Below are 27,376 nucleotides of genomic sequence, written 5' to 3'. Positions count from 1 at the left end.
GTTTTATTAAAGTAGGGAATTACAATGATCAATTTAGAAATTTCAAAACTGATTTTTTTGTTGTTGTTTGATGTCTGGTCAACTGTGAGAAAAACTGAGAAAATGCCTGAATCATCTCAACTTATTTCTCTTGGAGCAGTGTTTCTGCCAGTTGGTCAATGATGAGCAAACAACCGAGGTGCTACTTCCACGTCTTTAATCATCACTCATGAATGTGTTTGACTCCATATACACATGATAAAAATAGCCTTTGGTCACGTGCAGGCACGAAGAAGGAAACAAAATACCACAAGTACAAACTAACAGGTAAAAAAAAAAGGTATTAAAACTTAAATCCAGTTCACCTAATAAATAATCAATTGAGTTCACTCCTACTAAACAATGCTTGGAAATACGTATGGAATCACCCACGTGCCACAAATGGGAGATAAACACAAAATAAAATTCAATTTCTTTCTTTAAATATTTAAAAGCTGAACAAATTATAAGTAATAGTGAATAGGTATAGAAAAAAAAACAGGAATATAAAAAATTAAATACAAAAGTGAAATTCATTGATACTAAGAATGAGATAGATAATAAAAACAAAAAACTGATATAACAAAGAAAGCATAAATTAAGTAATTTAGAATAGAAATAGTTATTGAAATGACTCTAACTTTAGAAGTATTAAAGGAAATAAATGTGGAAGTTAAAATAATATTATGTGATGAAGGAATTCTGATATAAATCCAAAGGGAAATAATATTTAATGCATCTATACTTGGATTTATATTTCCCATTTGTTTCCAGTCACATTCATTACTCTAAATTTATTCCTGAAAGTTGATATTTTTCCGTATGAATTCTCATATTTACGTCCCATTATGACGCTAGGTTGACTCCACAGGTGTAACTCATGAACAGTAGACAACAAACACAGTCAGTTTATCCCAGACTGGCTATATACAGATTTACAAGCTACTAAACTGCACTAAAGCTCACTACAAATGTGGGTCAGTCCTTGGCCCAGGGGGGCTCTAGACGTACGACGAGGTCTTGAAGTCTTCGGGGACGTCGCTGTCCAGCTTGCAGATCACCTTGTAGATGGCCTTTTTCCAGGAAGGGTCCGAGTCTTTGGCAGCAGAAATGGCGTTGTAGAACTCGTGCAGCGTGATCTCGGCAACCTCCAGGAATTTGTCAGGAACCTGTCGAGGAAAAGAAAGGCCGTGAGTGGGAGTCTTCGAATGTGATGAAAGAGAAGTGCTCCCTTTGTTCTTGTCGGCGCGTTATCGATCATTAGCGTTGAATTAGAGGCCTCTTTGATTAGCTCGCTTGCTCTCTGGCACCTTCGCCAGCTAACAGCCATTATTTCTTACAGGCGTCCTGCGAGAGATCAAACAGTGCATCGTACAGTTGAGCTAAAGGTGCGGTGTGGAGTTTTCACGCTCACATCTGATAAATACACCACATCTGTGTTTGGGATCCAGGGAGTTCTGGTGGACATCGCTGCGAGAAGAAAACGTTCTGGTCCAGAATAGAAGAGTAGCAAGGTCCAAGAGGAGCACCCTATCAGAAGGGAAGCCTGTCCCGCTGCCAGTGCCTCCCGTCCACAAGGGCTGTTGGCATAAGGCAGTTGTCTTTCGCTTCAGCTCCCGACACAAACATCCCTGGGAAAGGAATGTCTTGGTGGCGAGGCAAAGAAAACCGTCGCGTCCCTTTCCCACCAAGCCGCCCTCAGTCTTTCTCAGCATTCCGCATCAGTAGCAATCTCGGTCTCGCTCAGGCGTACGGGTCCTCTAATCCGTAGTTGTTTTAGCGGGATTTCGTGGCTTCCTCTTCCCACAGTTTGAAAAAGCGTCACCCTGGAGTTTGGATAACGGCGCTGCAGGCTGGCGGCCGCAGGTGCGGCGTGACACACAGGTCAGTGCGCGAAAGCTAGCGGGGCATGTTCGTAACAACCGAAGAATGCTGTGTCGGGAAATGGTACCGATGTGAAAACTCACATGGAAGTCGTTGGCCTTGTTGTAGTGCATGTTGAGCGCCCGGAACAGCTCAGAGTCCCGAGTGACCGTGATGTCCTTGGCGTCGTTGATGCCGTCCACGATGGCCTGCCGTGCGAACTTCTCCATCTGGATGTAGTAGAACTCCCGGAAGTTGCTGAACCACTTGATGAGCTGGGAGGTGATGCAGCGGTTGAACTGGAGACAAAGAAAACCGCGGTCATGAACGTGGGCTGGGACTAGTGCTGGGAATTGTCCACCAAAAAATAAAACGAAAATAGAACTTCGGAATGTAGAAATAAAAAAATGTAAATCTAAATAGGTCAATTGAACAATTGGGATATTTTTGCATATAATTCTACTAATAATCACTTTTTTATTTTCATTTCACGCTCCTTCAGATTAGAGAAAAATCTATTATCTATTAATGTATTTCTTAATCTAAATCAGTGCTTCAATATGAATGTGAATATCATTTATGAACATCATTTTATATTTACTGGTTTTATATTAGTTCTCAGTGAATTATAGTTATTTATTATTATTATTATTTCCTTAGCATTTTTATTATATATTCATTGATTTCACGCTCAATAAAGCTTTTATTCATCTAAATTTATAACCATTTAAATATCTATATCAAGGGACAAAATAATATTTTCTTCTCATGTTTCGAACAAGAGGATGAAAACAAACAGTGACTGCGTTTCATATCAAGGCCTTCCATCATCCGTCTCTCCCACACAAGTAGATAAATAAATCCAACAATTATGAATTGGACAAGTTGTCGCCGGAAGAAACAGCAGCGGCTTCATCCACTCCGCCGCGGTGAAGCGCCTGACTTCCACGTTCGGCTGGAACGTGTCTTTGGTCGATGATTGAAGTGAGTCATTTGTTTTCCAATTTTCAATGTTCAAGTGAAGAAATGAAAGTTATTTTATTTCAATTGGAAAAATAATCGCGAGCACGATTAAGACGCTGTCTGTAATTGGCTGAAATCTGGTACCTGCGGGCGGAATTCTTGGTAATGGCCTGTCACACTCTGCAACATTAATTTTCTCTGATCTTTTCCCACCACGGTGAAAAAACATCTGCCAGGCCTCTGTGTTTCTAGACTCAGTCTTGACATCAGTGCTGTTATTCTATCTCGTCATCCAGAAAGCCACGGGGGGAAAGGCCCTAAGGGCTGGGCCGGCTTCAAAGACGCTTCTTCCCACTGGTGTGAAGGGTGAGAAAGCGCAAGGACAGAAGGAAGCTTCCCTCTCGCTGACTCGGGCTGATAGGATGGAATCAGACACTGGGATTAGTCGCTCTATTGTCCACTGCCACTTCCCACCGTGGAATTGTAAGCAAGGAGGAGACGTTCGCAGGCAGCGGCGGCGACATCCTCCCCCCTGACCCCGAGGTCAGAGACCACTGGGGCCCGACGCTGGCTCCACGAGTGACAGTGGAAGACAGGACCAGAGAAGGGCGTCAGTCGGGTAATCGACAGTCGCCAATTCTTAATACATCTTGATCTGAGGGTTCGACAAACACCGGACCATCCTTAGTCAAGATTTAGCGCAACACGGGGGCCAGTTCACTCCGAAGGTTTCCCCAGATTTTATTTGTCAAGGGTAGCCTAAACTCCAAGAGTGGCTCAGCTAAGACTCAGGGTTTATGGTGGTGGGACACAAGATCTGAATACAGACTAGTAGTGGTTTGGATTGAGGCATGAAGGTCGAAAGAAACCCAAATACAGAGCATGTTTGACAAAAATTTGTGGACAGAAGGTGGGGCACTCTCAAGCCTTGACGCCTTAAAAGAGTGCGCACTGAGGAATAAACGGAGGCTGGTGTGGAGAACCACAAAGACTTCAATGCTAGCACTCGATGCAGAAGTCCACTTCACAATGCGACGTCTAAAAAAAGGCCCATTTATGCTCAATGTTAAGTTCGGCTACGTGTTAATTTCGTCCGTATTTCTGCACATTTCCACAAAGCTTACAGATACGAACCAAACAGAGCAGTAGCACTGGAAAACTTGGGGGGCAGTGATGCTTTTACTACCTGATACATAGTTCTAATGAGACACGAAGAAGACAAAACAATGGCGTAAATTCTAGGTCCCCCAGTCAATACATATTTAACAGTCTCACCGACCACCACCTCCTACAACGCTGCCTCCGTTTTGCCTTTTGTGCAAGAGGTACATGATCAATACTTCTTCCACCATCGCCATCTTTGTTTGGGAGTTTCATAAATTATTGACTGTGGGCTGCGCCCCCTGGTGGATATATTGGTGTACACCAATATCGACGTAAAGAGCGCATGAAAGCATGTGATCAGTGACGGTAACATCGTCTGAAAAGGATGGGTACAATTTCAAACATGGAAGGAGCATAAATGGGCCTTAAAAGTGAGAATGTGTCCCGCAAAAACACTTGCAAATCATAATCCGAAGACTGCTATGGCGCTATGGGAATGTTTTCGTTTACAGGGGCTTAGACTCTGGTCTGTTGAGTGACACAAATTCATAGGCATAGGTGTGTTCTCTGCCTATAAAAACTGCATAACTCAACGACGACAATCAGATACTCAACCTTTCTATGGAATAAATCGTCCAACAAATCCTATAACTATGGACCGCGATCCGTAACAACAAGTGCCATGTGATGGAGGTAAGATTCAGTCTGAATCAAACCTTGAATTAAACACAGTTAAGGAGTGAGAGTTGGAGGAAACAGATGACAGCCGGCCAAAACACACAGGATGTGGTGTTTAGGGCCAGCTCTCAAAGCTCAGCAGCGCCTGGCTGCAAGTTTCTAATACCAACGGCGTGTTGACACTCAATAGCAATGCCTTTCCTACAGAGTCTTTGTCACTTCATTTGCTGACTGGCTTGGCTTTTTTAAAGAGAGAATGCCCGCGTATCTCCCGCTGCCCCCAGGACGTACTAGCGGCTCAACGCCTTTGTTGTTTAAACCCCTCTGCCTTTTTGTTTCTCTCCTCCTACACACTGCTGGCGCTTCTGTCACGAGCCAAGCGGACACAAGTCGAGTTCAAACGTCAGACAGTTTTTTTTTTGTTTTACCTTGACATCAGGGAAGAAGGTCTTCAGCACGTTGGAGCTTGGGTAGCGGGTGTAGAAGAACATCAGCTTGGCCTTCTTCAGATGGCTGGGGGTGAGACCCTCCTGGATGTGCACGTTCAAGTTAAGGCCACTGACAATTAAATCTGACACACAAGAACACGGGGCGCTGCAAAGTGAGAGCAGGCCGGGCTATTGAGTTGCATCAATCTGCCGCTAAATTGGATTCCACTAAAGAACAGCTCGGCATTAACCACGGACTCAATAATGACTCTAACATGTGCTTATTGGCAAAACAGAATTACCAATTAGATTAGGGAATTTTAATTAGAGAGGGAAGCACTTCATGTCCGGCAGTTACGGCGGCTTGTCGTCAAATGTTTGGGAAAAAGGAGCTGATTCTCAGACCTAATTGACCTGATTTAAAGACAACATTTGTCGCCTTTGAAACGCGAGGCTCGGGTTTCGTGACGTGTCAATAACAAGATTGATTTTCCAAGACTCGCAGCCTTGTCAGATTTCCCCCCGTGGCAATAAAGAAGCGGCCGCGCGGTTGCCTCTGTAGTGCGCCGCGATGCCTGAGGTCATAATATTTCCTGATGTGGTCACCCCAACTCACATTTATTAGTAAAACTCTACCTTTGAAATGAAGGAAGTGAGGATGAAAGATTGATGTGGCATTGTTCAAAGAGACTCTCTGCACTGAAAAGATGGTTAAAAAAGAGACAGACTGACACTTGGTCCTATTCCTCTCTGCTGTCTTGTATCCTGGAGCAGTGTAGCAGGCCGTTTCCAGTGAGACGGTGACATGGATATGTCTCTATCTGTGTCTTAAGTTCAGATTTTTCATCGAATCAGCCATGCATCTGCTGCTTATTCATTTATTGAGTAAGAGGGACGACAATCCAAGACAACCATTTTTGCCTGATGAAACTCAGAGACTTTTATACTGCTGCGTCCAGGACATGGATCTCCCTGACCCAACAAACCAGGGTCTACGAACCAAGGTAGTTTCCATACCACCAATTGGGAATGGTGTTCACCAAAAGACGAGGGAGTCTAGACCCCTAGAGGAGTCATTATTTCGCCATTGCGAGTGATAAAACTAGCAGCTACCACCTGCCCTATCTGCCGTATAGCAGCATATAATATGTAATTTCAAGCTCCAGTCTGCTGTACTGGTCATGTCTGACACCTTTGCAGGTTTCTCGGATGTATTTTCTGAAGTTGAATTGTCACAATCGCAAAAAGCGCTATCGGGGCTAGCGCTAGCGCCAGGCTAGGTGGTATTACCAACTGGAATTATTACTGGTTTAGCATCCTAAAATCATGTATCATTGGCCCGTCAACAACACCCATGATGAAAAATGCACACACATCATTGGACTTAGATGTCGTAGAAGAAACCATGACAACTACAACATGCTTACTTTTTAGCATTAACACTAGGGTACTGTTCCATGATGCCAGGACATAGGTCTCTCATCTGGAACTAGTCGCTATAGTTATAATGTGCCAGACTTAAAGGTACAAAAATGAATCAACATGAGTGAGTTTCATCGCTCCAACGACGCTTACCCCAATGCCTAGCAACAATTATTAATCGGCAACACACTAGGCTCAATAACACACACACACCTCGCGATACACAACCAGCGATCCCAACTATATCTCACAGAAAACATAGTTACGCATTGCAAACATAATATTATTGCTGTTGTCATTGTTAATTTGTCTATTTCAAGAAATATATATATATATATATATATACATACATATATATATATATATATATATATATATATTTCCACTTGACAGTGGCCTAGTGGTTAAGCGATAGGTTGCGTCAGACTTTTACATTTAATGCGTGAAACTGATGAGAGAGTAACTTTATTTTTAAAGAATCTAAGAACAGTTAATGGCTTTACGCCGTTCTTGAACTACAGAATGAAGAAAAGGTTTGGTCCAATGTGACGCAAAATGTTGAAAATATCAGAACATATTAAAGAGGGACCACACATACCGTTCAAACCGCATTTTGAGGAATTAAAATTCAAATATAAAGTTTCAAAACAACCCTCACCTCTATTGAAGTGTGTACAACAATTGGCATGTTTTTGTTTCAGCACTGCAAATAAATGTCCGTCAACCTGTGCACACCACATGGAGACTAATCGTCTAGATAGTCTGTGACTAGTCAATAATCTAGGTAGGTGTCAGTTGCACTCCGACTCCCATCTACTAATGCAAACCTCTTAAGCCACATTGTAATGCAGTGTGTTTGTTGTTTGTACTGGTACCTCAGAAAAATCCCGGTTGTGGAAAACTCCGCCTCCCAGTCGCCAGATCACAGTGTTATTTTTTCCCATAGGCACACGCACAAAGGCGTCCGACAACAAATGCTCAAGACAAGAGCTCAAGTGTTCTGGTCCACAGGCACTTGTGGTTTCCACCAGCACTCAGATGTGACCTCTCAGATGCCCCCCCATCACTCTGATGACGGAGAAAGAGATCCTGCACCTTTTCAAGTATGAAAAAACGACGCTTCCTGAAACAGAAGCCGATGCTTTCTCTGCCTTTGAAAAATTGCCTTTTGTTCCTGGCAATTCTTATCAAAGCCTTGTATTCCTTTTTATTTGTCTTTTTCTGGACTTAAAGTCATTACTCGGCTCAGATTAAAGAAGATGCTGTAATTTTCTGTGGGCCTCGTCAGATCAAAGAGCAAATTCTCCTTGAAGTCGGAGGAGCAGCCGGCGCTGTGATGAAGCCCAAACAGCTCCGATAAATGGACTGTGCAAATACACGTATGGATTGTATGGAAACGTATAAATACCATCTGCATCTCAGGCTTTACTTAACAAAGTGTAGTGATTCACCTGCAAGGCTTTTCCTACTGCCTGTTTTCCAAGCTGCGTCGCATTAAAAATGTTTCAGATTCATGGTCTCCTTTAGCCGCAGTGTTCTCCAGGTATTAATATTTATAGCAGATCAGCATATTTTTTTCCGTCTGGTTCACAACAGACCTTTGTAGCCCATTGATTATTTCATACTTGGGGGTCTATCCCAGCTTCTTGGGGCGAGAGGTCCATCACATGCAACCAACCTCAACTTATCTAGTACTAGAAGAACAATCTTTCCTGGTGTTAATCTGTGTGTTAAACTATGATTTTTTTTTTTTAATCCATAAAATGTGTTTTTTAAATGTGGATAAATATGAACTGATACGGAACACTTTTGGAAGAGAGTTGGTCTTTCTGTTTCTAGCTTTAAGATTTCTCCTCTTATTATTATTCTTTGTCTTTCAGCTTCTCCCTCCATGTGTGGCCACAGCGGATCATCTTCCTCCATCTCACCCTGTCCTCCTCTTCCTCTTCTCTCAAACCTGCAAACCTCATCTCCTCCTTCACCACCTCCATCAATCTCCTCTTTGTCCTTCCTCTCCACCTTCTGCCTGGCAGTTCCAACCTCAACATCTTCATCCACCAATGTACTGGCTCTCTCTCCTCTGTACAGGTCCAAACCATCTCCATCGAGCCTCTCTGACTTGGTCTCCTAAACACCTGAGCACATGTGCTGTCCCTCTGATCCTATCCATCCTGCTCACTCCCAGAGAGAAGCTCAGCATCTTCATCTCTGCTACCTCCAGCTCTGCCTCCTGCCTTCTAGCTTTAAGATTTCATTTCTCATTAAAAAGGATATGTTGAGTGACAGGTAGGGGTTCCGGTCCGCCATGCCCTGCAGGTCCGCACACTCGATCTTGACATGGGGAAGGCAGAGATTGTCCACTGTCACCGGACCGAGGGCGGAGGGGCGGGCGTGGTGGCCGAGGTGGCCCGACGTCACCTTGGATCTCATGGCGATGGCGTCCCAGGGCAAGTCCACCGAGTCGGGTGAGGTTCTGTCCATGGAAGGCGGCATGCAGTGGAGAGCAGCAAAGTTTGAGTGTGGCCCGTACTTTAGAAGATGCTCCAGAATCTGGCTGTCGTGCAGGGGAGCGCTGTAGTTGAACTGGAACGGGTTCTGGTGCACGGGGTAGGGCCGCTTCACAGTCGAGGCGCTGAGGGGAGTGACGGCTGGTTTTCGGACGACCAGGGAGAGGGCCTCTGTTTGGTCTTGCGGGCTTTGGGCCTCTGGGCTTTCAAAGTACTCCAAAGATCGAGGTTTGATGGGAGTGTCCTCGGCCTGTGGCTGATCGTGAGCCGAGGTTTGCTGGCTTGTTCTGTCGGACACCAGCTGATCATCGGGCGAGGAGCACATCTGGGGCGACAGATCCAGTCCTGGTGAGGAGACTTTCTTGAAAACCCTGTCCACACAGTCGTTGACGGCTCGGGTGAGTTCTTCCTTTAAGGCATCCTGGAGGTTCAGACTCTCGAAACAGCCTGATGGCTTCGTCGCCTCTTTACACTCCAGAGGTTCCATTTTTCCGTCACGGTCCGCAGTGATGTCATCCGAGCAGGCTTCCGCCTTCTCTGGATCTTCTTGGTTGTAGACTTGGAGGAACTTCTCCTGGAGTTGATGCAGAAGCTTCTGCATGCTGTGGAGTTGCTCCTTCAGCTTGTGACACTCTTCTTCTTTGGAGTCGGAGGAGTCACTTGGGGGTCGTCTCCTCACAGTGACGCTATGCTCCTGATGTTGTGGCAGTCGCTGTTTGCGTTTGTTCTCCCTGTACGCCTCCCTGGCCTCCCTGATGTCACTGTCTGCCTTCTCGCCGTCGCCATGTTGCCTGCTGTTGGGAGAACTAGCCATCACCCTGATGATGTTCTCCACCCGAGCTCTTTTCGCTTGGTGGTGGTCAAAAACAGGGTGCTCCCTCTCGTGAGCGCCCGGCGAGGACGCCTCTCCCCCGCTGTCTTTGGAGGAACCAGTGCTGTGGTCTTCCAGCCCTGACTCAGACGGAGCAGCTCCTGAGAGGAAGAAGTGACTTTCCTCCAGAGACCTCTTGTTGTGGATGGTTTTTCGGAGAAGTTGCGAGATGATGGACCCGTTGGAGTAGGAAGCCAGAGGCTCGTCGTACATGTTTCTACGGAAGCAAGACAGCATGTCATCGGGTTTGTCTTCGTCCTGACAGCCGTCGCTGTGCACGCCTTGGTCGGGAAGACTGAGGTTCATGCTCGCCGCTGGATGCACCTTGAAATCACAAAATTCCAAAATATGAAAGAGAAGCAAAGTCCACCACAGATGAGACATTCAAGACACACTGGGGAGTTCAGCGACAGAGACACTTATATATACGTGATGCCTCCCTGCCCACACGTGTGAATCTGTCTTACTCATCTGTTTCTTCCCTTTTCAAAGGTCTTAACCACAAGTGCTGCAAATGTGGCAGCAGAAGCAGCCGCTACATACAATTTTTTCAGGGGGCATTAACATTAGCGCGGATGGTTGCGTGATACTTCAGGGGAAGGACCTGAAGAGGATGTGTTGAAGGGACTGTCTGAGCACACTGCAAAAGTAAGAGTGATTTTGAAGTCATTTTGCAACACAACTTTCTTACCATAACCATTGCATGCATTCATTCACCAACTGACTGAAAAAAAAGCTGTGGTCTCTTAATTCAATGTGAATTTTATTTACTTTTTTTTTTTGAGATAGTGATTCAGATTTTTGGGAACTTTGCTGTTTTTTTTGTTAAAATAAAGGTAAATATCAAAGAAATATAATTTGAATTGATGAAAATAAATGTATTGTTAATATATATTATTTGCATTTACACATGAGAAAACAAAACAAATCCATTTAAATGCCTTTTTTGATTGTAAACTGCGGCGATGACGTGACAAATGTGAAAAAGCATTCTGACCTGAACATAAATGACCATACTATTATCACTTGAATTATGGTTTTCAGTAATTCTGCAGATATGAAAGAGGCTAAATCAAATGGACGATGCAGTTGCAAGGCAGGGTTGTGTGTCAGGTGAGAGTGTGTTTGAAGTACTGAGATTTCATATTTGTCTTTCTACTTCTCCACAGCTTCATTTTTATCTTTAAAGCAAACAATATTTTGTTAATTCAGTCATATAATGCATACATGACCAACAATATAACAATGTGATCTAACATTTTCCATCATTATTTAGTCTTATCTTTATGAATTGCATAGCAGTTATGAATATAGTTGTATTTATTTAAAATCAATAGTATTTTAATATAGTTATTTTTATTCATTTCTATTGTTTTAGTTTAATGCCTTGTAAAAACAATACTGTGAATCGTCTATCATTTCACCGCTCACATTTCTTAATACTGTGGCACTAAGATATAAAACATTAGTAATTACAAATAAATAATATTGGAGTCTCGCTTGGTTATTTTTTTCTGAGGTCTCTGTGTTGCTCGGAATGTCCGTAACTACCCCCCCGTGTTTACCAAAGTAAATATAACATCAGTTATTTCATCTGTCAGTTATAAACCCCTGAAAATGTTTCACTTTTTCTGTGCATTACAGATATTATCAAACACAGTCTGGTGACTGTGATTTTATTTACACTCTTTAACTTAGTTATTTTCCATTGTGCATTTTAGGATTTCACTCTTGGTTTCAGAATTTGTACAAATATACATAGGTGTAGTGTTGTTGGATTTTTCTCTTGAAATAGAGACAAATTCATTTTTAAAAGGTTAAAAATTTAAACAGGTTTTACGCTGCAGTCGACTGAGAAGAAGATATCTATGTTTCATTTTGCTCATGAAATGTTTCAAAAAACAATGGGGTAGCTGCCTGTGTTAATTATTGATCGCTCAAGTTTTGTAGCCGCACAGCAAGGTGATTTTAATTGACGTATTAAGATGCATGCTTGCTTTTAAAAACATCAAAAGTGTGGCTCTGGGATCACCAAAAATGATCCGATCGCTGCGGGATGAAACAATATTCTCTCATTCACACCATGGCAGGATATTAATTTCAATATATTTTGTCCACCAATAAAAAACTTCTGTTTTCTGTTTGATTTCAATTGTGTTGGTTCCAGAACCACCATGAAAGAAAGTTATGAAAGTGTTTTATATTTGGATTATTGATCTCATTTTTTTTTATCTACAGAGTCGAAAGAATATTGTCCGGCTTTATTCATTTTAAAAGAACTACTTGATGTGTCTGGGTAAAATAATCAGTTTTCAAGCTTGAAACACTTAAATTATTTCACAATATAGAATATTATATGTTATATTGTTCTTTTTTGGAGGACGTCCATCACTATATTTGTGGGGGGGTTTTCTAGTTAAATTAGTTTTCTAAAAACGAATCAAATATTTTAATGTCAAAATTGAAAGAAAATCACTTAGTTTGCTCGCTATTTAAAAAATTTGAGGCCATGTTTGTGGGGACTCCCGAGACAGCGGTGTCACACACACACACACACACACACACACACACACACATTAACAGACACGTACCTGTTGCTGCTGGGTGTGGAGTCGAGATGACGGCCTGCGCAGACTGTCAGCTGGAGTCAAGGAGAACCCAGACTCCTACTGGACTGGGGCGTGGCCAGAGAGCAGAACCGAAGGGTCCCTGAACGCATCATCCACGGAAAACGAAGGTGTGTTCGGGGGTGGGATCGTCTCCTTCGACTGAATCAAGTGCGTCTCTGCTTTAAAAGCGTGACATTTAAGCATAAAAACCATAAAACTGAAACAGAAAACATGTCTATTTCTTCAAGTATGAGATCTGAAATATGATAGACAGCATGAATAATAATACCACAGTCATAGAATGTAATACGAAGTTAAGTACGAAAGAGTATTATTTACACATAGTGGTGGTTTAAACACATCATTTGTGTGTAAATAAGTGACTTACCTAACTATTAAAGTACCGTTTCGTCATCTGTCCTCATACATTCATCAAAATGAGACAACTTCTGTGTTTGACTGTTTATTTAGCCACTCAGTGGCTTCATCTTCCGTCACAAGGAAGGACTCGGCAGATGGCACAACTTCACGTTGTGTATTTATTTTATGATATGTTTTTTGTGATTATAATGTAGAACGACAGTGTTTTGTTGTCACTGACTGACATCGGATGGAAAGGGGATGCGGTGAGAGCAAGTCTGTATCTCCAAAAAATAAAAAAATGGCGTCTGTTTCTTTTCTTTTTATCCCAATTGTGCAGTGACTGAGAAATCACTTGTGATAACTTACACTAGTGTTTGTCAGTTAACTTTGACCAGTCGCTATTTTAGGATCAGTGTTTAAAAAAGCAAGAGGAGTTCATTGTCATGATTCAATAATATAAATCGTGAAATTTGGGCAATGAAGTAGAGGAAAAATAAGTTCTAGTTCTAGGGGAAATTTGGAGGAAAACTCACAACGCAGAAAGCCAAATGATTCGGAGTGAAAACAAGAATTGGTATCGCCCTCCTCGGTCGCGTCCACCCTCTCCTTCCCCCCGTGTTCCCGTCACTTGGTTTGCCCCGCGCCGTCTCCGGCTGCTCGCCCTCTCTCCGTGTGACCGGTGCTTCCCTCTCCGCTGACTGGCTGCTGCCACACAGCCACAATGTTAGCTCACTCCCGATGCCTCTCCCGCAACTTTGGACGCTCGCTTTCTGCCCTCCGCCAGGTACGAAACACGCCGGGATAGAACGTATTTTCAGTGGTGTTTACAACGTGTGCAGACAGTGGAAGGTGCTCTGCCAGTTAGCATTAGCATCTGCGGGCCTGCACAGGCCGTAACAATGTGAGCCAAGGACAGTCTGACTCTCAAATATCCTCTGCTCCCGCTGGTGAATTATCAACACAGAAAACACGCGGATTTAGTACCTCGCCTATATTTGACTTTCAGATACTCTGCTTTACATTAATGCAGATTTTGCTATTTGCACAGGGGCGGAACAGTTGTTAGCAGCATGCTAGTGTTAGCCAAACACAGCTCGCTTGAGGTCATCATGCTTGTTTTATGTCCAGAAACCACATTACGTTTTCCAATATAGTTCCTGTATATAATGGAGAGCACGTTTAAACCTCACGCAGTAGCTGTAATAACGCTCATTTATTTTATTGTTGTTGTTTTAACCTCTGGACTTTGACTCCACAATCACAAACTAATTGTTTCTCGTATTTACTTCCACGAACAACAAGTCTCCTAAGATACAGCCGTTTCTTTGCGTGGATGCTTCTATCTACACCACTGAGTCAAATGAGTGCAGAAAATAACTTTTGTACAATATGCTATTTCTTCTAATTTTTCTAAATCGTGCAGCAAACAGAGGTGTAGCGCTTGTTTTAATTGCCCCAGATGCAGACAATGGGTTTAAGCCTCATGTATCTGTGGGACGATATAGACTTGGCTCAAAGTTCGTGTTTCATCATCACATCAATCCATCAATGCTTTTCCAGTCCACAACTGTCTGTCGCAAGCCTTGATGAGGTCATGCCCTTTAAAGATGAAACGCATAACAGCAGGCACTGTATACTTAATGTGCTTTATCCTGCTTCCTGGATATAATGTGTGTGTGTGTACCCATGTGCTGTGAATGGTTTGGCCTTTATGTTTCTCTGCTTCACTGAAGTGAAACCTGTGCTTTTCATGTTGCTTTTTTTTAATGGAACATAAGCCTTTGTATAATTTAAGCAGCAGACCACTGAAAAACACATTTATAGCCCTCAGCTTTACATTCAACTATTACCCATTTTGTGGTCACCAAACCAGTTACACAACTATTTGCCGGTTCCACTTCAGAGCCTGACATGCTGCTTTTCTGTCATGTTTACTGACTTTTCGGGAAATGGATCATTTGTTAGGGAGTTGACAAATCTCGATCACTTTCTCTGGATGCATTAGGAACTTGGTTGATTCAAAAGACCTTTTTTTTTATTATATATAGCGTGACTTCCAGACCTCTACTGGCCCTGCCACATTACAGTGATACACCATTCCAATCTCCTGATAAAGCCATGGGTTTTGTTGATCCAATCAGGTGTTGCCGGATCTGTTCAGACAAGCGACTTCAAAACAGGCGTTGCTTTGTGCTGGAGTCCCAGCAGGACTTGACAGTCAACTGTTTAAAAAAACATTTTAAAATATCACTAAATATTTCTGGCACCTGTCAGAATTATTTAACCTTATCATCACTTTCAGGTTTAGAATGCAACATTTTTCTTTCGAGCTTCATAGTTTTCATCACATGTAAATGCGATGTTTGTCGTGGCTGTGAATATTTCACACGTCCCACTCAAAAAAGTTACTCTGCCTTTTCATTAGCAAAATGTACACTGCGACATGTTTTTGAGCGGCACCTGAAAACTTCCCACAGTCATATTGAATTAGATGTTAGCCGAAACACATTCAAAAATAATAACTAAACAAAAGGATTTATTGTAGAAAGTTTGTCACAAAATATGATATATATATATATATATATATATATATATAATATATATATATATATATATATATATATATTATGATTTCTGAGATTGTTTACTTGCTTTAAACCACGCAGCTGTCTCATGAATAATAACTAGTTAATCTAACTTGTGCACACTCTTCCCCCACTGCTGTGGTTTTTCATCCTGTTTTTGGAGGTTTTCATCAAGATTGCAAGCTTGTGCATGCAGCTCAGCTCCTGCCTTGTCAGTGTGGTTTCTAATACAAGGTTCATTTGTGACCAAAAAGAGAGAGTATTTTACATTTCCTTACAGTCTGTGCCATCTGGTAGCAAAACGATCTGGCACTATACTCTCATATATATCGGCTGTCTCGGAAGCCCTGTCTCAAAGATATTGACCTTTGACCCTGCCCTAGTCTCAGCTGTTCAAGTCCATCACATAAAACCCTGAAAATAGTTCCTCTCTTCTTCGACAGGGGAATAATGTGCTGGCACGTCGGGCAACAGCAGGTGGGTGAGCCGACTCCTCGAGCTAAATGAGTACATGTCGAATTTGAAGGGAATTGACTCTTGTCTTTGCTTCTGCAGCGATATCTGCAGTTCCATCTGTTACCTACAACAATACCTTGTAAGTAGCCAGTGAACTTTCTTTACTAAGAAGCCCTGCCGTCCTTGCATTTAGATTCCTCCTCCTCTTGTCGATGATGCGTTCTTGTTCACGATTCAGTGTTTATGTTGGTTGAGAACAAGCTCAGTGGCTCATCTCTCTGTTTTAACTCTTGTTTTGTGTGTGCAGAAAGTCGGATCCTCGATCCAGCGTTTTCCAAATTCACTACTTCAGGACTTCAGTAGCCTTCAGTACGTCCGCATGCTTCTTCACGATCCGCTGCCTGGACTGGTTTGCACAGTGAGATTCACTCTCAGCTTTCTTCCAGGAGATGAAGTCGTCACAGTTAAGACGCCTGCGTTTGCAGAGTCTGTCACAGAGGGAGACGTGAGGTGGGAAAAAGGTACGCTGTCCATCCTGCTCTTGTCGGTGTTAGTCGAACATGTTCACGAACATTTTTATGTCCCTGCAGCCGTGGGAGACTCGGTCTTGGAGGACGAGGTTGTGTGCGAGATTGAGACCGATAAGGTAAAGCTGTGGTTCATTCTCTCTGAGTCTTATGTGGAAGTCAGACACCGTTTATGGTGTATTGTTGTGGAGTTATAGTCGTGGCACGGAAATGTGGTTTGCGCTGCAGCCTCACAGCAAGATGCTACTCTCGTTTCCTCCTTCAGACCCTCTGAGGTTAATAGGGGTCTAGTTTTTTGTTCTGTCCTTGTGCTTTAAAAATGGCTTCCCACTTGACTCGGCTATTGTTCCTCAGACGTCGGTGCAGGTTCCCTCGCCACATACCGGTGTGATCGAGGAGCTTCTGGTTCCTGATGGAGGGAAAGTTGAGGGGGGGACTCCACTCTTCAAGCTGCGCAAAGGAGGTATGAATCTGCTACGTCGGTGCAATAGCATGCTCGTGTTTTGGTCCTCAATTTAGCTCCTTTCTATAGCAACATCAATTGGAGCTTCAGGCAACTCTGTGTCCATTCATTTTTATGTCGTCCCAATGCTTGTTTGTTCCCTCCCACTGTCCAAAACATACTGTGGCTAACAAAGTGGATCGTTTTATGAGGTGTCAAGTTGAAGGTCCGTGGTGAGAAAGTGTCTCTCTCCTCAGCTGGCGCTCCCAAAGCAGCCGAAGCCCCAAAAGCTGAAGCTCCAGCCGCCGCCGCTCCCTCCGCACCACCTCCTCCGCCTCCCCCATCAGCGGCGGGCCCCATCCCCACCGCCATGCCCCCTGTGCCACCTGTGCCAGCACATGCTATGGACGCCAAACCAGGTTAGACAGACGGTCAATGTCATGTGAGAGCAGCCCCGCGGGACGTCTGCGCTCGGCCCACTTGATTTCTCACTCAAACTGCTTCCTTCTTTCTCTCGACAAGTGTCAGCCATCAAGCCCACCGCCGCCCCTGCTGCCCCAGTGGTCCATGCTGATGGGGGTGCCAAGGCTGGCAGGACTGAGAGCAGGGTAAACTCACCCACACACACCTAGTACTCATCCATAACTAGCGGTGTTTTACTAGTTTAGCTTTTAATTCTTCATCTAAAGTAGCTGCTCATATTATTGCAGGCTTTTAGCTAGGAGGGCGTCTGAAAACATGGAAAAAATGGACGGCCAAATCTCGACCGTAGTCGAGTTTTTTATTGTTTAATTCCAATGGAATTTTGACACTTCCTGAATGAACCTCATCTTTTGTCGCTGCATCTTGGAGTAACAATGGTGTGTAACTGGGTTCCTGGGTTGTGCTTCAGGTGAAGATGAACCGCATGAGACTGAGAATCGCTCAGAGACTGAAGGAGGCTCAGAACACCTGCGCCATGCTGACCACGTTCAACGAGGTCGACATGAGGTATGGCTGGTCTCATGTGAGATGCTGCCACACACGGTTCTCCACCTCTCCACTTCACCCATCTTGATCACACTTATCCTCGTGCTGTCATTCCCCACATCATGAGCCTCTTTTGTTGTCTTCCACCTGCGACGCTCTTGGCGTCCCTCACTCATCTCGCTTGTCCTGACACTACACTGAGGGAGTCACTCCAGTAGTGACTCCCAACAAGTGCCATCAAGACTTGGTTGGAGCTCTTGTGATGTGTTTAGGTGTCGAGCTGGTGTTAAAAGTGCTGGAGAGCGTCGATCAGAAGCGGAAAAAGCTTTCTGAAACCTGATACCCCCTTAAAGACAGGAATGTAAATATTTGGCCCTAATTCCATCTGAAAACCCAGATACGAACGGCTGAAACAGGTTTTTATTAATTTACAAGGAAATGTTGTTGTCTGCTTTGGCCCCCGGAGCCTGAGAGGACACTTTGAGGATTTCTTTCCCCCGCAAATGCACGGTGTCGGCTTTCAGCTATTCAGGGGTTTCTGCGCTGCGTAATTGGATTGACATTGACGGTCTGGAGGAAGACTTCCCAGGCCGGGGCTCAGCTGGAGCCGAAGGTGCGAGTCAGAGCAGGAGGCCGGAGCATCTGCGGGGGCCCGCAGAGACCGGCGCGCTGAGTGGAAGGGCGGCCTCCGCCGATATGGGCTTTTATGACAGCCCAATAAGATTTACAGCCTCCAGAAAGTGAAGATTTTTATCGCTTCTTCTCTCCTTTCGCGGAGAGTCTGCGTCTTGGGAGGGGCTAATCGCGTTAGCGGCGAAACCCTAGAGCGCCAACAGGGTTAGAGACAGGAAAACAAACAATTAAAAAGAGAGATACACGAGGAAAACGGTGAATGGATTAGCGGGGCACTTTGGATTGGAAGCGGCGGGTTGATGCGATAAATATTAAGTTGTACGTGACGCAGACGTGTCTGAGGTGCGCCGGGAGTCAGAACTGTGGCGTGTTGGTGACGTCGTCTCTCAGCAGAAGAGCCTGCTCCCGCACACTGAACACGACTGGTGTCCTCTCCACAGCAACATCTCGGAGTTGAGGAAGAGCTACAAAGACGCCTTCCTGAAGAAGCACAACATCAAGCTGGGTTTCATGTCTGCCTTCGTGAAGGCTGCGGCCTACGCTCTGAGCGACCAGCCTGCTGTCAACGCCGGTAACTGACCCTCCCTTTCACTTGTTGAGATTCTTCTCTCCTGTGGCTCCCTCAGGGACGCGCTGGAAATAAAAAAATCTGATTCTAATGCAAGTTCACTGTCCCGCAGTCATCGACGACACAACCAAAGAGATCGTGTACAGGGACTACGTGGACATCAGCGTTGCCGTGGCAACACCAAAAGTGAGCAGATGCGTCATGATGAATACTGAGCCTCCAAAACCATTAAGGCCCTTCCAACATTTTTTTTTTTTAATTCCTTCCCCAGGGTCTGGTGGTCCCCGTCATCCGAAACGTTGAGGGCATGAACTTCGCCGACATCGAGAAGACCATCAACATGCTGGGAGAGAAGGTGCGTGACTCGTCGGCACGAGCCTGAAGCGCGGCGACTCAAGCGGAGCTTTTGAATTTCCAGGCCAGGAACAACGAGCTGGCCGTGGAGGACATGGACGGAGGGACCTTCACCATCAGCAACGGCGGCGTCTTCGGGTCCATGTTCGGCACGCCCATCATCAACCCGCCGCAGTCGGCCATCTTGGGCATGCACGGCATCTTTGACAGGCCGGTGGCGATCAATGGAAAGGTACGTCAAATAGAACTTTCCTCCATTCACTTTCATATTTGCATCAGATGTGAGTTTCTTCTGCAACTTGAGCTTCATGACAACAGCTCAGGAGAAGTGACTCCTTTAGAGCATTTCCACTGTGTGACGTTTGTGTGACAAATTATCCTGCACCGTTAAAGGAACAGACTAGTTCATTCAGGAAATTCCATCCGTCGCCACATGGTGGAGCCATTATCTTTCTGGAACATACTACAGTCACTTCCCCATTTGACCCGCAGGTGGAGATCCGTCCCATGATGTACGTTGCTCTAACGTACGACCATCGCCTGATCGACGGGAGAGAGGCCGTCACCTTCCTGCGTAAGATCAAGTCAGTGGTGGAGGACCCCAGAGTGATGCTGCTGGACATGTGAACCCTCCCCCGACAACCGTGTCCTGACCCCTCGACACCACTACACAAGCAACCTGTGCTCACCCGATGAACTCTACCACAACGCAGTCTGTGTTTTTCCTCGTCGGGTGGGGTCCAGGAGGGGCTGTCCTTCATGTGCGTCATATGTAATTTTCTACATACAACCGAAAGCTTTTCATCTTATGGGATGATGATCGAGATAGTTAAAATGCCTAGTGTCTCAATATTATAATTTTGGGGGTTTTGGGGGGGCAGAACAAGCACATACTGGACCAGAAACACGGGGAGCTATCATGTCCAAAGTTAGGAACCCTCCTGAGGATCATGTCATCTGTTTCAAGAAGCCAGGAAAGATCTCTTTATGCTGTTTAAAAAAAGAATATTTAAGAGTTTTAAACAATAAAAGTTCTGTTTCACTGAGCTGCCTCTTTTATTTATCCTTATTTAGGCCTAATATAGTCGAGCTCCACCTCTGTCCATCGACTTGAAGAATCAGACGCTGACTGTAGAAGACGGCAAGCGAAGCATTCATTGAGGATAGTGATTTTTATTCTTGTCTGGGAAGCACAAAGCAACATCTGTTGTTCATGGTTGCAGATGCTAACAGCTGAGAGCCTTCCAGGAGATGCTGCTGAAGAAGGGGTGACACTTGATGTCACTGACTCCTCCCCCACCAGAACCAAGGCGGTAACCGGCATCAAACTGCAGCAGCTGCGGAGGACAGTAGCACTGATCAGTTGTGTAAAAAAGAACCATCGAGCGAAGTCATCACATGAACTGCACTCGAAATCCACTTCACCAAAATAAAAGCCTGTCGGCATCATGATCTCACCTCCGTAAGCAAAGATGCCGCGGCAGCACTCAGGTGGTCGGGGATGATCAGCTGGGTGTGCGAGTGGATTCCCGCCGGGTGAAGCTGCCACAGGGGCTGGAGGCGACAGCACCATGCTATAAAACCTAACAGCAATAATGTCTCGCAGGAGTCGGACGTCTCTCACCATCCCCGTCAGAAGTTCGAACAACAGCGCCCCAAGACTCCACCAATCACAAGCTTCCGTGACTCTGGACACACCTCCGATCTCTGTTCAAACACACAAGTGAGAGTCAAAAATATCAACTCAAACATCCATGTTTTTATGTGTATCTAAAAATGGTGGAGGAATCCAGGAGACATCCTCCTCTCCTCAGAAGGACAGGTTTCTAGACTGAGCAACAATTCTGTCACTCGTGAACAGGACCCCTCTACAACTGAGAACCACGGTCTTGGACTCACTGATGGCGGTGAGTGGGACTCCTACCTGGCGCTGTGTACATCTGTTCCATTGCTTTGGAGCACACGTCAGACTGAACTTCGCTCCACTGGCCGAAGAAAGTCAAGCACACCTTCCCTGTGGGACACCACAACAACCCAGTCAGTGTTGGGGAAGCCTCACAGACAAAGAGCTGCTTCTACCGTTGCTGGTGAGCAGTACGTTTCTCGGGCTGAGGTCGCGGCACAGAATGCCTTGCTGGTGTAGACTCTCCAGGGCCAGCAGGATCTGAGCCCCCCAGACCCGTACCTCAGCTTCGGGAAGCCCCCACCAAGCCTGCACCGGCGTGGGGGGTTTCTGCGGTATCCGAGGTAGGTGGCACCAACCGTCGACCTCAATGATCTGATCGTCCACCTGCCCTGCTGAGACGCCTGTCTTCTGAAGGCAGGAGGAGTCAGCATGTTGAGGTAGCCCCTCCCCTTTTGGGCTGATAGCTCCGCTTCCACTGGGATTTGGGAGTTCAAATTTCTTGGTAGTGCTCGAGTGAATAGAGTTCAAAGGAGGCCAAGGAGTTTGGAGCTCATGGTCCGAGAAGACGGCTCTGTCTGTGCTACTGAGGACGATGATCCCGTTCCTGTCCTCGGAGATGGGGCTGATGCCTTCTACCTTTGTGTCTTTGCTTTGTTGCGCCAGGTCAACTACCTCACTGGGAGAGCTGTCGCTTAAACTCGACCCTTGATGGTGCGACGTGTTGTCCCAAGACGCCTTTCCCCGGACCTGTGTTTGACAATGTAGAGGGAGGTGCAAAATGGCGGGTGAAGAACTGAGCCCATTGCTGCCAGTGTTGAGTGCTAATGAGGTCCTGGTGTGTCCGAACGTGTTGTTCAAATCGGTGACTGCATAGAGGTTGGTCTTGGCACCTTTTTGTGCTGGCTCGGCGGCTTTCCACGCCGCCTCGAAATTGCTGCTGCACTCCAGCAGCCCCATCCCCGCTTTGACTTTTTTCTCACGGCGCTCTGACATGGCTCCCAGAGCCTGGCTAACTCGGGCGCAGGACAGAGGCAAAGCGGGCGCTTCCTGAGATTCCCCGGCGTGTAAACACAAAGTCGGAGCTGGTGGGTGGATGCGGGCGCTGAGCTGCGCCTTCACAGACCCGGAGACCAGGGTGAGTCGGTCCAGCTTGGTGTAAAAGGTCGCGGCAGAGCGGGTGTTTTGCAAACAGCCCGTCTCCTCGATGTACGAGTGAGTCCCGCAGCTCTCCAGCCGCTGCTGCGTCTCATCCCAGGAATTGGGATATTCCGCATCGGGGCTTTCATCGATGCGTTTCGGGGAGTGCAGCGCCGCATTCCTGCTGATGGACTGGAGGTCGTTGCTGATGTTTGGGGAGGTGTGGCTGGTCTTCAGCTTGTTGTTATGCTGGCCAGGGGTGGTGCACTCGGGGTGCTCCTTGGACTTCTCATGCCTCAGCTTGTGCAGCCTGGAGAAGAGTCGACCACCTGAAAAGCACATCTGAGTGTCAGTCGCCTGGGGTCTATGTCAAGAGTCGGGCACTCCTGTGAGGAAGACTGGCCTTTGACGTGCTCCAGGTGCAGATAGACGGCGTCCTCGCTGACGTAGTAGCGCAGCAGCTTGACCATGTACGGCACCCCTTGAGGAATGATGGTGGGCTGCTCTCTGCTCTCCCAACTGGACTTCATCAGACTCTGAAAAATTCATTGAACCTTCCTTCATTGGTGGTTAATCTTGATGATTCTCCTCCAAGACAGTCTCGGCCAAAATCTAAAGAATCCATACCTGTCACCATGTACGTTGTCCCCGTATTCTATATGTTTTTTTTTGTACAATTTTAAATCATGTGCGCCGTATAATGACTTTTATACGGGGAAAAATAAATTACAACAAAAAAAATTCCCACTGACGTTTCACACCAGACTGATATCAACTCGCCAATTTTGGATCCCAAACGGATCGGAGCGCATCACACTAGCAAAAGTTATCCTCAATCGCGCATGTATTTTTCTAAGAGAAGGGCACAAGGAAGAATGATTTATTTTACAACATGCTGCACATGGTAAATATAATGCAAGAGCTTTTACATGTTACCTTTGTTATCATTTTCCAGTACATTGTTTGTCTTGCTGTGATGTACATAGTAATAATAACATATTAAAATGCGCCGCGATTGTGTTTGTAAGTTTCTTTTCAATTTATAAGGGGAATTGCACAGTTTTATAAGGGGAGTTATTGGCAGAGGTTACTAACTCTAGTCATTGAAGTCACATGACACCATTGAGGGCGCTGGATATCAATGAACTTCAAGCAACTTTTACAAACATTGATCCTTTCTCAAACGGATTGATAAGGCTCATGAATCCGGCTGTTGCGAGAGTTAATTTTGTCCACTTGAGGCCACCGTATTCGGTGACTGCTTGTCATGGAACAGTGAGCCTGTGTGGATCTGGCTAAAACAAAGATGGAACAGGTTTCTTTCACTGACTAAACAGTTGATCCTGTCCTGACTAGTGTGTAGTCTCTGTGTGTTGTAGTCTGAAACCTGCCCTGAGATCGTATCAGCTGTGCGCAAATCGCATCTTAGAAGGAACGTTGGTCCTGAGACCTCCTAAAAACATGCTTGAGACCTTCCCACCGAGCTTCCTGACCCCCCTCCTGCAGCTCATGTCCACAGGTAAAGACTGAGCCTGGACTTTGAGGCTGCCAAACCACACTTTACCCACACAGTATCCAGTCAATACTCATCTACGATCTGGATCTCACATCTGACCTTGACAACAAACGTCTCCTTGTTGACCATGCTCTGGACGATCAGCACCTGGATAGGACCGAAACAGATCATATAAAGAGGCTGAATATAAAAAAAACAAATCATCCTTCCTCACCTTGTCACTCACGCCTACCACTTTACACATCTCCAGATCCTCCACCGGTGAGCTCAAGTGTCGCACTGGACGGAACCTCAGGCTGCTGTAACCCTGGTTTGAAAGTAGCCAATGACATGTTTCTAGAGTTAACCATTAAGCCACAAATGGTGGGCAGAGCCGCGGCTCACGTGATGAGGAAACTGTGACAACACAGACAGATCTAACAGAATCTAGGTCGCTGTATGAGTGAGAACGCTCACCCCTAAATGTGAGCTGCCCTTCCCCAGGTTGTCGTGAAGGTGTGTGATGAAGATTTCTTCGGCTCTCTTCAAGTACTGGGTGGTCTTCCTCTTCACAGCCTCGCGGCGCTCCTTGTTTGGGTCCACTGTGAGTCAATACAACAGTCAACAACTCACAAGACGCTTGAAACGCTTGGTCAGCAGGAAAACCACGCTGACCTTTGTGACTTCCCCTTGCGGTCTGGGTGATCTCATCAGAAGCAGCACCACCCCACCACCCTCCCTCCTCCGTTCTAGCCCACAGCCTACTCACATTGAACCCCATTCAGCAGCAAGTCCACCCCGTTCTTGTAGTAGCTAAAGGCTGCCTCGTAGTCTTCGTTGACCTCGCTGTCCAGCGCCATGCGGATCTGCTTGGCGGCCTCCACCAGGTAGTCCCTCTTTGCCATCGCTATCTCCTCACGGACCCGTTCTGGTCCAGACAGACCTGAGAGGAGCATGAATGACCCACACCGTCTGCTCCAGCGGATCATTTCAGACGCAGGAGACGGTGACTCACCTCAGAAGGATGCATCTTTCTCAGCTGTCATCGGGCTCACTGCGTTTGTTCCTCTGAGGCTGTTATGATGAAGCATGATCACCTGAGCTAGAGATGATAAACAGTCAATGTTTGACGCCGGGGGAGGAAGTGAGGGAAAACCCAGCCTGGTATTTCCGTAGCAAGTAAAAATTAAAAGCATTTTCAAGAGGACATTTGCATGACAGCGAATTAGCTTAACTTCCTTAAACCCAGACACAATAAAGAGGAATGAAGACAGCAGTGTTTTTCAACCTTTTTCAAGCCACAGCACCCTTGGTTCATTGAAAAAATCCCAGGACACACCACCAAAGGAGGCTTGACCAAAGCACACTTTTGCTTAAAGTCCTAAAGAAAATCCCTATTCATTTGTGGAACACTGAATCTACTGACACTCGGTTGTTATTTTGCCAGGCTGTTTGCAGAAACAAATTGCAGACAATGTATTTGTTTCAAATGTGTCTCGAAAGCGGCAGCAATATGGCAAAATATATCATGATTTATTTATTTAGTTAGTTACTTTAAATAACTGTTTCCATTTTATCACTTCTCTTTTGCATGGTTTTATTGTAGTTTTGAGTTTCCAGACAAATCCTTAGCGTTCTTTGCCTGAACTGCCATGTGATCTCCTCACCTTGGTTGCTCCTCAACACGTTCTCATTGTCATGGTTTCATGGCATCATATCGCCCACCTCCATTTGCTCTATAGAGACACATCTGATGCAGAATTTAAATGTAAATTCCCTGCATTAAGTAAAATTTTTATTTCAAGTAGCAAGCAAAGGACTTTGCTTTGGGCTGTCAGGGACTTAGACATTGATATCAGCCCGACCAGGAGCTCTAACTTAGACTGGGATCTCAGTCCCTTCATGCCATTTTACCCACAGACAGAAGCCTCTAGCCTCCACCTAGCTTGATCAGTTAAAATGCACCCTCGGTTTCAGACACTCTCTCACATTTGGAACTCCTAGAACTGGGATTTGCATCACTGCCCAACTAGTCCAAAAGGTTTTCAAGGCCCCAAAGGACTAGGATCTAAAGCACTTCCTTATACCTCTGGAGCACCTCTACATTTGAGTACGGGCTGGAGAACTGTCATGTGTTCAAGCTAGCTAGCATTTCTAACTCGCCTAAAACAGGGATCTCAAACTGGTCCCTGAAGAGCCGCGGTGGGTGCAGGTTTTTGTTCCAGCCAGTCATGTTGACTGGTTAAACCTGCATCCTAAAAAGATGTGCTGAGACAGGACAGGAAGTGGTGAGCAAGAGTGGAGAGTAGCCAACACGTTGACCTCTGTGAGGAGCTAATGTTTAGGTCGAGCTTCACTTAACAGGGTGCTGTGTATATTTCATGCGAAATTCATTCATATTATTTGTTTTAAAGCTCATAAAAGTCCACTTCAAACCTGGACGACATAGCACGGTGGAGTTCAGACAAACACTCCCTCCCACAAACAACGGCGTCCTTGTTTGTCGTCCGCGTTGCTCGAGCTTATATAAGGAGGCAGGCTGCTCCTGGAAGAAGATTGGACTGGACACACAGCCACTTCATTAGCACTGGTGCCATCTGATTAAAGGAGCCGGAGGTTGCTCATCAGACTGAAGCGCCTTGATCCAGTCTCTTATATAACGCCGGCTCCTATGATATTTCCTTTCAAGCAGATGGTGTTCTGGTCTTGTGGATAGAGAGGCGGTGCTGCATTCACCAAGTAAAGAAACAAATGTGGGAGAAATGAGGCGTCTCTTGCTGTGACTGCTATCATCCTTGGATATTCCCAAAATGGCCTGAGACTTCTGGGTGTCCTGGTTCTAGCGGCAGCTAGCATGACACCCACAGAGTCACAAAGGCCTGGTCCCTCCAGGAGCGTTATGAAACAAACACAACATCCGAGTGCGCAACAGATATACGTTCATAAAGGAGTCAAGAGAGAAGAGCACCTGGCGTGAGGCTGGCCTGTCCCGCATCCTCGTCCTCGGCATCCGTGGCAGAACACTCACACACATCCCGAGGAGCAGCAGAGGAGGAGAGAGAAGCCAGGGCTCGGATTGGCTGAGCGTGATGTCACAATGCTCTCTGGCGCTCACATCCCCCGTCCTCCCCCGCCTCTACTCTCCTCCTGACAGATGCTCGACCAGTTAAAGAGACAGCGCTGTTTTTCTATGCGCGTACGCGCTTCACCATTCTACCGTTTTAAATTTCACCCCAGATGGTACCAGGCCCGTGTCGCTGACCCTCATGGGAGGGTGGGTGGAAATGGGTCCATAGATGAATCACAGGCCGCAACACTAGGGTAAAGAGGAGGAGGGGGGTGTATGAAAGATGCATGAGTCCCTGAAGTGAGACACCGGATGTCTGTGTTCCATCCTCATATATTGTCCGAAACACTGGCAGACAATAAACACCTGAGTTCTGAATCTCAAGAATTAAATCATATGAATGCTTCACTT

At 45.7% G+C, this 27,376-nt stretch overlaps 3 protein-coding genes across 4 annotated transcripts; 1 reads left to right on the top strand and 2 right to left on the bottom strand.

The window, feature by feature from the left end:
* Nucleotides 1-193: 193 nt before the first annotated feature.
* prox2 (prospero homeobox 2) lies at nucleotides 194-12,477 on the bottom strand. Its single transcript, XM_053845335.1, has 5 exons — nucleotides 12,446-12,477; nucleotides 8,751-10,178; nucleotides 5,055-5,162; nucleotides 1,986-2,180; nucleotides 194-1,187 (listed from the first exon to the last, which is right to left on the bottom strand). The coding sequence occupies exons 2-5, from the start codon at nucleotides 10,158-10,160 to the stop codon at nucleotides 1,020-1,022; spliced, it is 1,881 nt and encodes a 626-aa protein (XP_053701310.1). The 5' UTR covers nucleotides 10,161-10,178; nucleotides 12,446-12,477; the 3' UTR covers nucleotides 194-1,019.
* A 985-nt stretch (nucleotides 12,478-13,462) lies between these two features.
* Nucleotides 13,463-20,386, top strand: dlst (dihydrolipoamide S-succinyltransferase). The gene is made up of 15 exons (XM_053845657.1): nucleotides 13,463-13,610; nucleotides 15,855-15,888; nucleotides 15,967-16,006; nucleotides 16,175-16,236; nucleotides 16,314-16,388; nucleotides 16,458-16,513; nucleotides 16,749-16,857; nucleotides 17,094-17,255; nucleotides 17,359-17,444; nucleotides 17,729-17,826; nucleotides 18,879-19,009; nucleotides 19,119-19,192; nucleotides 19,278-19,361; nucleotides 19,425-19,592; nucleotides 19,853-20,386. Exons 1-15 carry the CDS (start codon nucleotides 13,548-13,550, stop codon nucleotides 19,985-19,987), a joined length of 1,377 nt encoding a protein of 458 aa, XP_053701632.1. The 5' UTR covers nucleotides 13,463-13,547; the 3' UTR covers nucleotides 19,988-20,386.
* Nucleotides 20,387-20,500: 114 nt separating this feature from the next.
* rps6kl1 (ribosomal protein S6 kinase-like 1) lies at nucleotides 20,501-26,967 on the bottom strand. Of its 2 annotated transcripts, none has more exons than XM_053845655.1 (12): nucleotides 26,867-26,967; nucleotides 24,914-25,000; nucleotides 24,668-24,841; nucleotides 24,376-24,500; nucleotides 24,134-24,226; nucleotides 24,019-24,066; nucleotides 22,807-22,939; nucleotides 21,440-22,732; nucleotides 21,285-21,374; nucleotides 20,985-21,067; nucleotides 20,819-20,914; nucleotides 20,501-20,697 (listed from the first exon to the last, which is right to left on the bottom strand). In XM_053845655.1, exons 3-12 carry the CDS (start codon nucleotides 24,801-24,803, stop codon nucleotides 20,587-20,589), a joined length of 2,208 nt encoding a protein of 735 aa, XP_053701630.1. In that variant the 5' UTR covers nucleotides 24,804-24,841; nucleotides 24,914-25,000; nucleotides 26,867-26,967; the 3' UTR covers nucleotides 20,501-20,586. The 2 variants fall into 2 exon arrangements, with proteins under 2 accessions (XP_053701630.1, XP_053701631.1); XM_053845656.1 differs by having other exon boundaries at nucleotides 24,914-24,995; nucleotides 26,867-26,928.
* Between the last annotated feature and the right edge of the window lie 409 nt (nucleotides 26,968-27,376).

Source organism: Synchiropus splendidus, chromosome 16 (genome assembly GCF_027744825.2).
Source record: "Synchiropus splendidus isolate RoL2022-P1 chromosome 16, RoL_Sspl_1.0, whole genome shotgun sequence".
Classification (NCBI taxonomy): Eukaryota; Metazoa; Chordata; class Actinopteri; order Syngnathiformes; family Callionymidae; genus Synchiropus; species Synchiropus splendidus.
This window is presented reverse-complemented; position numbering and strand designations above follow the sequence as displayed.

Excerpts from the sequence above, each read along its gene's own strand:
- rps6kl1 (XM_053845655.1), bottom strand. The coding sequence starts at position 24,803 with ATGGCAAAGAGGGACTACCTGGTGGAGGCCGCCAAGCAGATCCGCATG. Across the intron at positions 24,501-24,667 it reads GCTGCTGAATGGGGTTCAAT|TGGACCCAAACAAGGAGCGC; the intron begins GTGAGTAGGCTG and ends ATTGACTCACAG. Across the intron at positions 21,375-21,439 it reads CGTACTGCTCACCAGCAACG|GGAAGGTGTGCTTGACTTTC; the intron begins GTAGAAGCAGCT and ends GGTGTCCCACAG.
- prox2 (XM_053845335.1), bottom strand. The coding sequence starts at position 10,160 with ATGAACCTCAGTCTTCCCGACCAAGGCGTGCACAGCGACGGCTGTCAG. Across the intron at positions 2,181-5,054 it reads CCTTCTTCCCTGATGTCAAG|TTCAACCGCTGCATCACCTC; the intron begins GTAAAACAAAAA and ends CTTTGTCTCCAG. Across the intron at positions 1,188-1,985 it reads ACAAGGCCAACGACTTCCAT|GTTCCTGACAAATTCCTGGA; the intron begins GTGAGTTTTCAC and ends TTTCCTCGACAG.
- dlst (XM_053845657.1), top strand. The coding sequence starts at position 13,548 with ATGTTAGCTCACTCCCGATGCCTCTCCCGCAACTTTGGACGCTCGCTT. Across the intron at positions 16,007-16,174 it reads GTTACCTACAACAATACCTT|AAAGTCGGATCCTCGATCCA; the intron begins GTAAGTAGCCAG and ends TTGTGTGTGCAG. Across the intron at positions 19,193-19,277 it reads TTGCCGTGGCAACACCAAAA|GGTCTGGTGGTCCCCGTCAT; the intron begins GTGAGCAGATGC and ends TTCCTTCCCCAG.